At 57.1% G+C, this 13,305-nt stretch overlaps 1 protein-coding gene across 1 annotated transcript; it reads right to left on the minus strand.

The window, feature by feature from the left end:
- Positions 1–1,357: 1,357 nt before the first annotated feature.
- On the minus strand, positions 1,358–13,277 carry LOC126635000 (B-cell lymphoma 3 protein-like; the record flags this gene model as incomplete). The annotated part of the gene is given in 7 exon segments (XM_050305925.1): positions 1,358–1,424; positions 3,758–3,839; positions 3,841–3,928; positions 7,195–7,264; positions 8,229–8,314; positions 9,254–9,503; positions 13,236–13,277. Coding segments are annotated over 7 exon segments (685 nt in total), but the record flags the coding sequence as incomplete, so codon positions are not given.
- Positions 13,278–13,305: the final 28 nt, after the last annotated feature.

Below are 13,305 nucleotides of genomic sequence, written 5' to 3' on the forward strand. Positions count from 1 at the left end.
TCCCAGTGCCCCCAATCCCCTCCCAGTCCCTCCCAGTCCCTCCCAGTCCCCCAATCCTCCTCCCAGTGCCTCCCAATCCCTCCCAGTCCCTCCCAGTCGCTCCCAGTTCATCCCAGTTCCTCCCAGTTCACCTTGACCTCAGTCCTCCCAGTCGCTCCCAGTCCCTCCCAGTGCCCCCAATCCCCTCCCAGTCGCTCCCAGTCCCTCCCAGTTCCTCCCAGTGCCCCCAATCCTCTCCCAGTCCATCCCAGTCCATCCCAGTGCCCCCAATCCCCTCTCAGTCGCTCCCAGTCCCTCCCAGTCCCTCCCAGTGCCTCCCAATCCCCTCCCAGTGCCCCCAATCCCTCCCAGTGCCCTCCCAGTCCATCCCAGTGCCCCCCAATCCCCTCCCAGTGGCTCCCAGTTCGTCCCAGTGCTCCCAGTGCGTTTTTCCCAAACTCTTTTTATTTCTCCCCATTTTTAATGCTGGGTTTTGGGGGAGGGGGCGGGGCCTCCTCCCCCCGTTTGGCCCCGCCCCTCCCGGGGGCGGAGCCTGCGCTCCGATTGGTCCGTCTCGGGTTGGGGCCCCGCCCCTTTCACCCCATTGGCGGAGGGTCAGAAAGGGCAGGGCCTCGCGGGGCAGGGCCTGGAAGGAGGGCAGGGTCAACGGAGAGCCACGCCCCTCCTGGAGCCACAAATTGGGGTTTTGACCCCAAAAATTCACGAAATTCACCCAAAATCCCCAGGACCCAAAAATCCCTCTGGGACCCCCAAAATTCCCCCAAAATCCCCCAGGACCCCCAAATCCCCCAAATCCCCCAAACCCCCAAATTGGGGACCCTCCCCAAAATTTCCCCAGGACCCCCAAATCCCCCAAGGACCCCCAAAACCCCCAGGACCCCCAGATTGGGGACCCTCCCCCAAAACCCCCAGGACCCCCAAATTCCCCACAAAGCCCCCAAATCTCCCCAAATCCCCCCAAACCCTCAGGACCCCCAAATCCTCCCAAAACCCCCAATCCCCAAAATCCCCCAGGACCCCCAAATTCCCCCAAATCCCCCAAATCCCCCAGGACCCCCAAATTCCCCCAAATCCCCCAAAATCCCCCAACCCTCCCCAAATCCCCCAAAACCCACCAGGACCCCCAGGACCCCCAAATTCCCCCAGATTTCCCCAAACCCCCAAATCCCCCAAATCCCCCAAAATCCCCAGGACCCCCAAATTCCCCAAAACCCCCAATCCCCAACAAATCCCCCAAGACCCCCAGGACCCCCAAATTCCCCAAATCCCCCAGGACCCCCAAAATCCCCCAAATTCCCCCAAATCCCCCAAATCCCCAGGACCCCCAAGCCCCCCAATTTTGGGTCCCCCTCCTCACCGTTGGGGGGTTTGGGAGAGCTGAGGGTTCTGAGGGTCTCAGGCTTTCCTCGCAGGATGTCGATCACCTGGGGGGGAGGCGGAGCTCAGCATGGGGGACCCCAAAATCATCCAGCCCAAAACCCCCAAAACCACCCTGGGACCCAAAATCATCCCAAAACCCCCAAAACCCCCAAAATCACCTGGGACCCCAAAACCACCCCGAGCCCCCAAAGCCCAAAACCCCAAAACACCCCCAAAAAATCACCTCCCAGGACCCCCTGGGACCCCCAAAACCACTGGGCTATAAGACCCCCAAACCTCCCTCAGGACCCCAAAATCACCTGGGACCCAACCCAAACAACCACCCATGGACAAATCCTCATGCCCCCAAAGACCCTCCAAAATCCCCTTGAGCCCCAAAAATCACCCTGGAGCCCCAAACCCACTGACCCTCTGAGCCCCCAAAGTCATAACCCCCAAAACCCCATTTAACCCCCCCAAATCTCCTGGACCCCCAAAACCCCCCAAAAATCCTTGGGCCACCAAAACCCCAAAAAGCCACCCTAGGACCCCCAATCCCCAAAAATCACCCTGGCACCCCCAAAACCCCCAAAACCCCAAAAATCACCCCGAGACCCCCCAAACCCCCAAAAATCACACTGAGACCCCAAAAACCCCCAAAACCCACCCTGGGATCCCCAAATACCCAAAAATCCCCGAGACCCCCTCAAACCCCCAAAAAACCTCCTGGGACCCCCAAAAATCACCCTGGGACCCCCAAATCCTCAAAATCCCCAAAATCCCCTCAAACCCCCATTTATCCCCCAAATCCCCTCAAATCCCCAAAAATCCCACTGAGACCCCAAATCCCCTCAAAATCCCATTTAACCCCCAAAATCCCATTTAACCCCCAAAATCCCATTTAACCCCCAAAATCCCCCAATAATGTTCCCAAATCCCCCAAAATCCCATTTAACTCCCCAAACTCCCATTTAACCCCATTTAACCCCAAAATCCCATTTAACCCCCAAAGTCATTTAACTCCCCAAAACTCATTTAACCCCAAAATCCTCCCAAAATCATTTAACCCCCAAAATCCCATTTAACCCCCAAAGTCATTTAACCCCAAAGCCCATTTAACCCCCAAATCCTCCCAAATTCATTTAACCCCCAAAATCCCATTTAACCCCCAAATCCTCCCAAAATCATTTAACCCCTCAAAATCCCATTTAACCCCCAAATCCCATTTAACCCCCAAAATCCCATTTAACCCCCATTTAACCCCCAAATCTCATTTAACCCCAATCCCCAAAACCCCATTTAACCCCCAAAATCCCATTTAACCCCATTTAACCCCCAAATCCCATTTAACCCCCAAAATCCCATTTAACCCCCAAAATCCCCAATATGTTCCAAATCCCCCAAAATCCCATTTAACTCCCCAAAACCCCATTTAACCCCCAAAATCCTCCCAAATCCCATTTAACCCCCAAAATCCCATTTAACCCCAAATCCCATTTAACTCCCCCAAAGTCCCATTTAACCCCCAAATCCTCCCAAATCCTTAACCCCCAAAATCATTTAGCCTCCCCAAACCTCCCCAAAATCCCATTTAACCCCTCATAACCATCCTAAGCCCCCAAATCCCCGACCTGCTGACGCTGCACCTGCGGGGTGTCGTTGTGAAGTTCCTGAGCCACAATCGGCCCCGATCCCCCAAATCCCCAAAACCCCATTTAACCCCCAAAATCCCATTAATGGCAATCCATTTAACCCCATTTAACCCCCAAAATCCCATTTAACTCCCCCAAATCCCTCCTAAATCCCATTTAACCCCCTCAACCATCCTAAACCCCCCAAATCCCATTTAACATTTAACCCCCAAATCCCATTTAACTCCCCATAACCACCCCAAACCCCCAAATCCCCTCCAATCATTTAACCTCCCACCCCTCCAAAATCCCATTTAAGATCCCTAACCCACAATCCCCCCAATCAACCCCCAAGCCCCAAAATCCCATTCTAACCCACTAATCATTTAACCCCAACCCAAAATCATTTAACCCCCATTTAACCCCCAAAATCCCATTTAACCCCCCAAAATCCCATTTAACCCCATTTAACCCACCTCATATCCTAGCCTCCCCAAAATCCCTATAATCCCATTCAACCCCCAAATCCCATTTAACCCCTCATAACCACCCCTAAACCCCCAAATCCTCAAATCGCCTAACCCCCAAAATCCATTTAACCCCCAAAATCCCCCATAACCTCCAAATCCCCCAAAATGCCATTAACCCCCAAATCCCATTTAACCCCAAAATCCTTAGCCCATTTAACCCCCAAATCCCATTTAGCCTCCCAAACCTTCCCAAAATCCATTTGACCCCTCCATAACCACCTAAGCCCAATCCCCGACCTGCGCTGAGGCTGCCACCCCTGCGGGGGTGTCGTTGTGGAGGTTCCTGAGCCCACAATCGGCCCCCGAGCGCAGGAGGGCCTAGGACCCCAGGAAGCCCTCCGGCGGCCGCGTGGAGGGCGGTGCTGCCCCCGTAGGACTGAGCGTTCACGCTGGCCCCGTGCTGGGAAAAAACCCAAAAATTAAATTTAGGGGTTAAGAAACCCTCAGGACCCCAAAATCCATCCAGGACCCCAAAAACCCCCGGGTCAGGAGAGACCCCCCAAAAGCTGCCCCCGTAGGACTGAGCGTTCACGCTGGCCCCGTGCTGGGACAAAAAAAACCCAAAAAAATTAAATTTAGGGGGTCAGGAGACCCCAAAATCCATCCAGGACCCCAAAAAGCCCCCCCGGGTCAGGAGAGCCCCCAAAGCTGCCCCCGTAGGACTGAGGCGTTCACGCTGGCCCCCGTGCTGGGACAAAAAAACCCAAAAATTTAAATTTAGGGGGTCAGGAGACCCCTAAAATTCGAATCGGGACCCCCAAAAACCCCCAGAAACCCCCGGGTCAGGAAGACCCCAAAATCCCCCAAAACCCCCAAAAACACCCAGAACTCCCAGAAGCCCCCATTGCCCCCATAAAAATTTAAATTTGGGAGTTAAGAAACCCTCGGGACCCCAAAAAACCCCCGGGTCAGGAGACCCCCAAAGCTGCCCCCGTGGGACTGAGGCGTTCACGCTGGCCCCCGTGCTGGGGAAAAAAACCCAAAAAAATTAAATTTAGGGGCTCAGGAGATCCCCAAAATCCATCCCGGGACCCCCAAAAAACCCCAGAAACCCCGGGTCAGGAGGCCCCCAAAGCTGCCCCCGTAGGACTGAGCGTTCACGCTGGCCCCGTGCTGGGACAAAAAAACCCAAAAAATTAAATTTAGAGGGTTAAGAAACCCCTCGGGACCCCAAAAACCCCGGGTCAGGAGAGACCCCCAAAAGCTGCCCCCGTAGGACTGAGCGTTCACGCTGGCCCCGTGCTGGGAAAAAAAACCCCAAAAATTTAAATTTAAGGAGTCAGGAGACCCCCAAAATCCATTCAGGACCCCAAAAACCCCGGGTCAGAAGAGACCCCCAAAAGCTGCCCCCGTTCACGCTGGCCCCGTGCTGGGAAAAAAAACCCCAAAAAATTAAATTTAGGGGGTTAAGAGACCCCTAAAATTCGAATCGGGACCCCCAAAAACCCCCCCGGGTCAGGGGAGACCCCCCCAAAGCTGCCCCCGTAGGACTGAGCGTTCACGCTGGCCCCGTGCTGGGAAAAAAAAAACCAAAAAAATTAAATTTAGGGGGTTAAGAAACCCTCAGGACCCCAAAATCCGAATCAGGACCCCAAAAACCCCAGAAACCCCCGGGTCAGAGACCCCAAAACCCCAGAACCCCCAAAGCACCCAGAACCCCAGAAGCCCCCATTTGCCCCCATAAAATTTAAATTTGGGGGGTTAAGAAACCCTCGGGACCCCAAAAACCCCGGGTCAGGAGACCCCCAAAGCTGCCCCGTAGGACTGAGCGTTCACGCTGGCCCGTGCTGGGACAAAAAAACCCCAAAAATTAAATTTAGGGGTCAGGAGACCCCAAAATCCATCCCAGGACCCCAAAAACCCCAGAAACCCCCGGATCAGGAGAGGCCCCCAAAAGCTGCCCCGTAGGACTGAGCGTTCACGCTGGCCCGTGCTCGGGACAAAAAAACCCCAAAAAATTTAAATTTAGGGGTCAGGAGACCCCAAAAATCCGAATCGGGACCCCAAAAACCCCAGAAACCCTCCCGGGTCAGGAGAGACCCCCAAAGCTGCCCCCGTAGGACTGAGCGTTCACGCTGGCCCCGTGCTGGGACAAAAAAAACCCAAAAATTTAAATTTAGGGGGTTAAGAAACCCTAAAAATTCGAATCAGGACCCCAAAAGCCCCGACTCCCGGGTCAGGAAGACCCCCAAAGCTGCCCCCGTAGGACTGAGCCTTCACGCTGGCCCCGTGCTGGAAAAAACCCAAAAATTTAAATTTGGGGGTTAAGAAACCCCTCGGGACCCCAAAATCCATCCCGGGTCAGGAGACCCCCAAAGCTGCCCCACGTGGGACTGGCGTTCACGCTGGCCCGTGCTGGGACAAAAACCCAAAAATTTAAATTTAGGGGCTCAGGAGACCCCAAAATCTGAACCAGGACCCCAAAAAGCCAGATCAGGACCCCAAAACCCCAGAAACCCCCTGGGTCAGGAGAGACCCCAAACCCCTCCCCCAAGCTCCCCCGTTCACGCTGGCCCCGTGCTGGAAAAAAAACCCAAAAAATTAAATTTAGGGGTTAAGAAACCCTCCAGGACCCCAAAAACCCCCGGGTCAGGAAGACCCCCAAAGCTGCCCCCGTAGGACTGAGCGTTCACGCTGGCCCCGTGCTGGGAAAAAAAAACCCAAAAATTAAATTTAGGGGTCAGGAGGCCCTAAGAATTCGAATCAGGACCCCAAAAACCCCAGAAACCCCCGGGTCAGAGAGACCCAAAACCCCAGAACCCCCCAAAAAACACACCCGGGAGCCCCAAAACCCCTCGGGTCAGGAGAGACCCCAAAACACACCCAGGACCCCCAAAATACACCTGGGACCCCCAAACCCCCTCGAGTCAGGAGAGACCCCAAAAACACCCCCAGGATCCCCCAAAATACACCCAGGACCCCCAAAGCCCCCGGGTCAGAGAGACCCCAAAACCCCTCCTGGGTTAGGAGAGACCCCCAAAACACACTCGGGACCCCCAAAACCACACCCAGGACCCCCAAACACACTCAGGACCCCAAAATCACCCCCAGGACCCCAAAATCCCCCGGGTCAGAGAGCCCCCAAATCCCCCAGAACCCCCAAGAACACCCAGACCCTCCAGAAGCCCCCAAAAGTACGGGGATCAGGAGACCCCTCAGGACCCCCAAAATCCGACCCGGGACCCCAAAAGACCCCCGGGTCACGGAGACCCCCAAGACCCCCAGGGTCCCCAAATCTCCCCAAAAGCCCCAAAATCACCCCAGAGCCCCCAATCCCCTCAAATCCCCCAAATCCCCCCAGATCCCCCAAGCCCCCTCCAAATCCCCAAATCCCTCAAGCACCCCCAAACCCCCAAATCCCTCAAGATCCCCAATCCCCCTCAAAATCCCCAAATCCCCAAAATCCCCCAACCCCCAAGCCCCTCAAATCCCCTCAAATCCCCCAAATCCCCAAATCCCCAAATCCCCTCAAACCCCCAAATCCCCCAAATGCCCAAAATCCCCCAAATCGTCTCAACCACCCCCAAGCCTCCCCAAGTCCCCTCAAATCCCTCAAACCTCCCCAAACCCCCAAGTCCCCCAAGCCCCTCAAATCCCCCAAACCCCCAAATCCCTCAAACCCCCAAACCCCTCAAATCCCCCAAATCCCCCAAAATCCCCCATCCCACCTGCCTGCAGCTCCACCATCTCCAGGTTGTTTTTTTCCACCGCGTGGAGCAGCGGGGACCGCCCGCTCTTGATGTCCTGGGGGGGTCAAAAATCCCCAAATTTGGGGGTCAGGACCCCAAAACTCCCCAGGACCCCAAAATTCAGGACCCCCAAACTCCCCAAATTCCCCTAAAGCCCACCCAAAATGCCCCAAATCCACCCAAAATCGCCCCTAAAACACCCCCAAACTCCTACTCTTGATGTCCTGGGAGGGTCAAAAACCCCCAAATTTGGGGGTCAGAGACCCCAAAACTCCCCAGGACCCCCAAAATTCCAGGACCCCCAAACCCCCAAAATCCCCCAAAACTTACCCAAAATCCCCCCAAAATGCCCCAAATCACCCAAAATCCACCCCCAAACTCCCGCTCTTGATGTCCTGGGGTCAAAACCCCCAAATTTGAAGGTCGGGACCCTCAACCCCCAGGACCCCCAAAATTCCAGGACCCCCAAAACCCCCAAAATTCCCCAAAACTTACCCAAAATGCCCCAAACTCCCCAAATCCCCAAATCTCCCCCAATCCCCCTAAACCCCCAAATCCCCCAAATCCCCCCAAATTCCTCAAATCCCTCCAGAATCCAACATAGACCCCAAATCTCCCCAATCCCCTCAAATCCCCCAAATCCCCCAGGATCCTTCAAACCCCCAAATCCTCAAATCCCCTCAAATCCCCCAAACTCCCCCAAATCCCCAATCCCCCAAATCCCCCTAAGCCCCTCAAATCCCCCTAAACCCCTCAAATCCCCCAAACCCCTCAAACCCCCAAATCCCCCTCAACCCCCAAATCCCCCAAATCCCCTCAATCCTCCCAAATCCCCCAAATCCCGTCAACCCCCAAACCTCCCTCAAATCCCCTCAAATCCCCCAAATCCCCCAAATCCCCCAAACCCCCAGGATCCTTCAAACCCCTCAAATTCCCCCAACCCCCCAAATCCCCCAAATCCCCCAAACCCCCAAATCCCCTTAAGCCCCCAAACCCCCAAATCCCCCAAATCCCCCTACCACGGCATCCACGTCAGCCCCGTGTTCCAGCAGCACCAGGACATTTCGGGGACCCCCGACCCAACAGCCACGTGCAGGGGTCAGACCTGGGGGAGAAATTGGGGGCTCAGGACCCTCCCAGACCCTCCCCCATCTCCCATTCCATTTTGGGGGGCTGCTGGGCAGGAAAACCCCAAATTGGGGGCTTTTTCTCTCCCCCAAATTTGGGGTCTTTCTCCCCTTTTAGAGCCCCCAAAATCTCCCCAAATCCCCCAAGATCCCTAAATTCCCCTCAAGACCCCCAAAACACCCCAAAATACCCCCAAAATCCCCAAAATCCTCCTAAAATCCCTCAAGACCCCCAAAATCCCCCAAATCCTCCCCAAGACCCCAAAATCCCCAAAATCCCCCAAATCCTCAGACCCCCAAATCCCCCAAATCCCCCAGGACCCCTAAATCCCCAAAGTCCCCAGATCCTCGAGCCCCCCCAGATCCCCCAGATCTCCCAGATCACCCAAGATCCCCGGACCCCCAAGATCCCCCAAGGCCCCTCAAGGCCCCTAAGTCCATCCCCACAAGATCCCCAGGACCCCCAAGATCCCCAGATCCTCTCCCAGGACCCTGAGTCCCCCAGGTTGCCCCCAAGGTTCATCCCCAGATCCCTCAGACCCACCCCAAAGTCCCCCAGATTTCCCAAGATCCCCCAGATCCCTAGATTTGCTCCAAAATCCCCAGATTTCCCCAGGACCCCTCCAAAACCCCCAGATCACCTCCAAAATCTCCCCAAGACCCCGAAAATCCCCAGATTCCCCCAAAATCCCCCAAATCCCCCAAATCCCTCAAGACCCCCAAATCCCCTCAAAACCCCCAAATCCCCCAAATCCTCAACCCCCAAATCCCCTCCAACCCCCAGACCCCCAAAACCCCCAAAATCCCCCAAATTCCCCAACCCCCCCAAATCCCCCCAAACCCCCAACCCCCAAAATCCCCCAAACCCCCCAAACCCCCAAACCCCCCAAATTTTCGGGTGTGTGGCATCCCCTCACCCTCATAATCCCGGGCCTGCAGGTCCAAAGGGGGGGTGGTCCCGGGGGTCCCCCCGGGGGTCCTGAGGAGCTCGCGCAGGAGGCGGGGGCGTGGCCTGGCGCTGGCCCCGCCCCCCGGCAGGTGAGGGGCACAGGCCAGGTGAGCGGCCGTGCGACCCAAGCGGTCCGGGGCCATCGGGGACGCCCCGTGGGCCACCAAGAGCCTCACCAGGGCCACCTGGCCCGTGATCACCGCCAGGTGTAGCGGGGTCTGGGGGAGGGGCCAAGGGGGGCGTGGTCAATTGTGGGCGTGGCCAGGTGAGGAATTTCCTCTCTGGGCCACTAAAATCCACCCCTGGCCACCAAAACCCTCCCTGGGCCACCAAAACCCTCCTTGGGGCCACCAAAATCCCTCCTGGGCCCGTGGGGACCACCAGGTGTGATGGGGTCTGGGGGCGGGGCCAAAAAGGGGCGTGGTCAATTGTGGGCGTGGCCAGGTGGAGAGACCACACCTCTGGCCACCAAAACCCTCCCTGGGCCACCAAAATCTCCCCTGGGCCACCAAAACCCTCCCTGGGGCCACCAAGAGTCACCCCCAGGGCCACCTGGCCCGTGGGGACCACCAGGTGTGATGGGGTCTGGGGGAGGGGCCAAGAGAGGGCGTGGTCAATGCTGGGCGTGGTCAGGTGAGTAAATCCCTCCCTGGGCCACCAAAATCTACCCTGGGCCACCAAAACCCTCCCTGGGGCCACCAAAACCCTCCCTGGGGCCACCAAGAGCCACCCCCAGGGCCACCTGGCCCGTGATCACCACCAGGTGCAGCGGGGTCTGGGGGAGGGGCCAAGGGAGGGCGTGGTCAATTGTGGGCGTGGCCAGGTGGGCAATTTACCCCAAAATCCATCTTTGGCCACCAAAACCCTCCCTGGGGCCACCAAGAGTCACCCCCAGGGCCACCTGGCCCGTGATCACCGCCAGGTGTAGTGGGGTCTGGGGGAGGGGCCAAGAGAGGGCGTGGTCAATTGTGGGCGTGGCCAGGTGGGGAGATCCCACCCCTGGCCACCAAAACCCTCCCTGGGCCACCAAAACCCTCCCTGGGGCCACCAAAACCCTCCCTGGGGCCACCAAAATCCCCCCTGGGCCTGTGGGGACCACCAGGTGTGATGGGGTCTGGGGGAGGGGCCAAGAGAGGGCGTGGTCAATTGTGGGCGTGGCCAGGTGGGGAGATCCCACCCCTGGCCACCAAAACCCCTCCCTGGGCCACCAAAACCCTCCCTGGGGCCACCAAGAGTCACCCCGGGGTCACCTGGCTCGTGGGGACCACCAGGTGTGATGGGGTCTGGGGGAGGGGCCAAGGGAGGGCGTGGTCAATTATGGGCGTGGCCAGGTGAGCAGTTTCCCCAAAAATCCATCTTTGGCCACCAAAACCTTCCCTGGGCCACCAAAACCCTGCCTGGGCCACCAAGAGTCACCCCCAGGGCCACCTGGCCCGTGGGGACCACCAGGTGTAGTGGGGTCTGGGGGAGGGGCCAAGGGAGGGCGTGGTCAATGCTGGGCGTGGCCAGATGAGTAAATCCCTCCCTGGGCCACCAAAACCCTCCCTGGGCCACCAAAACCCTCCCTGGGGCTGTGGGGACCACCAGGTGTGATGGGGTCTGGGGGAGGGGCCAAGGGGAGGGCGTGGTCAATTGTGGGCGTGGTCAGGTGAGTAAATCCCACCCCTGGCCACCAAAATCTCCCCCGGGCCACCAAAACCCTCCCTGGGCCACCAAAATCCTCCCTGGGCCACCAAAACCCTCCCTGGGGCCACCAAAATCCCCCCTGGGGCTGTGGGGACCACCAGGTGTGATGGGGTCTGGGGGCGGGGCCAAAGGAGGGTGTGGTCAATTGTGGGCGTGGCCAGGTGGGGAGATCACACCCCTGGCCACCAAAATCTCCCCTGGGCCACCAAAACCCTCCCTGGGCCACCAAAATCTCCCCTGGGCCACCAAAACCCTCCCTGGGGCTGTGGGGACCACCAGGTGTGATGGGGTCTGGGGGCGGGGCCAAAAGAGGGCGTGGTCAATTGTGGGCGTGGCCAGGTGAGCAAATCCCTCCCTGGGCCACCAAAACCCACCCCGGGCCACCAAAATCTCCCTGGGGCCACCTGGTCTGTGGGGACCACCAGGTCTGGGGGAGGGGCCAAGGGAGGGCGTGGTCAATTGTGGGCGTGGCCAGGTGAGCAATTTCCTCTCTGGGCCACTAAAATCTCCCCCGGGCCACCAAAATCTCCCTGGGGCCACCAAAATCCCCCCTGGGCCACCAAAACCCCCCCTGGGCCCGTGGGGACCACCAGCTGTGATGGGGTCTGGGGGAGGGGCCAAAAAGGGGCGTGGTCAATTGTGGGCGTGGCCAGGTGAGCAATTTTCCCCCAAAATCCCCCCAAATATCTCAAATCTTCCCCAAACCTCCCCAAATCCCCCCAATGTCCTCAAAAATCCCAAATATCCCAAATCCTCCCAAACCCCCTGAGTGTCCCCAATGTCCCCAAATCCCCCCAAATTCCCCATTTATCCCAAATACCCCCAATGTCCCCAAATCCCCATTTACCCCAAATCCCCCAAATCCCCCAAGTCCCCCAATGTCCCCAAATATCCCAAATATCCCAAATCCCCCAAATCCCCCAAATTCCCATTTACCCCAAATCCCCCAAATATCCCAAATCCCCATTTACCCCAAATCCCCCAAATCCCCCAATATCCCAAATCCCCATTTACCCCAAATCCCCCAAATCCCCCAATATCCCAAATCCCCATTTACCCCAAATCCCCCCAAATCCTCTGATTGTCCCCAATGTCCCCAATGTCCCCAAATTTCCCCATTTACCCCAAATCTCCCCAAATCCCCCCCAAATCCTCCCATTTACCCCCAAATCCCCCAATATCCCCAAATTCCCCAAATCCCCCAAATCCCCCAAATCCTCTGATTGTCCCCAATGTCCCCAAATTTCCCCATTTACCCCAATCCCCCATTTACCCCAAATCCCCCAAATCCTCCTAAACCCCTGAGTGTCCCCAACCCCCAATGTCCCCAATCCCCCAATATCCCCATTTACCCCAAATCCCCAAATTCCCCAAGCCCCTGAGTGTCCCCAATGTCCCCAAATCCCCATTTACCCTAAATCCCCCAAATCCCCCAAATCCCCAAATCCCACAAGTCCCCATTTACCCCAAATCCCCCAAATCCCCCTAACCCCTCACTTCTAACCCCCAGTGTCCCAAATGTCCCCAAATCCCCCATTTACCCCAAATCCCCCAAATCCTCCCATTTACCCCAAATCCCCCAAATCCTCCCATTTACTCCAAATCCCCCAAACCCCTGAGTGTCCCCAATGTCCCCAACCCCTTTGTCCCCAAATCCCCCAAATATCCCAAATCCCCAAATCCCCCAATATCCCCAAATCCCCCAACCCCCTCACCCCTCATCCCCCAACCCCCAGTGTCCCCAAATGTCCCCAAATCCCCCATTTACCCCAAATCCCCCCAAATCCCCGAAGTCCCCATTTACCCAAAATACCCCGAAATCCCCAAATCCCCTAAACCCCTGAGTGTCCCCAATGTCCCCAATGTCCCCAACCCCCTGATTGTCCCCAAATATCCCAAATTCCCCAAATTCCCCATTTACCCCAAATACCCCAATGTCCCCAAATCCCCCATTTACCCTAAATCCCCCAACCCCCAATATCCCAAATCCCCCAAATCTCCCCAATATCCCTGAGTGTCCCCAAAGCCCCCAAATTCCCCATTTACCCCAAATCCCCTAAACCCCTGAGTGTCCCCAATGTCCCCAACCCCCTTTGTCCCCAAATGTCCCCAAATGTCCCAAATCCCCCAATATCCCCATTTACCCCAAATCCCCCAAATCCCCCAACCCCCTAGATCCCCTGATTGTCCCCAATGTCCCCAACCCCCTTTGTCCCCAAACCCCCAAATCCCCAAACCCCCAAATCCCCCAAAAACCCCCTGACCTGGCGCAGGTTGTTGTAGACGTCCGAGGTCCTCCGCCCACATGGCAGAGGGACACGGGGACTGACAGCG

This window comes from Myiozetetes cayanensis, unplaced genomic scaffold (genome assembly GCF_022539395.1).
Source record: "Myiozetetes cayanensis isolate MyiCay16 unplaced genomic scaffold, myiCay2020 scf1034, whole genome shotgun sequence".
Taxonomy (NCBI): Eukaryota; Metazoa; Chordata; class Aves; order Passeriformes; family Tyrannidae; genus Myiozetetes; species Myiozetetes cayanensis.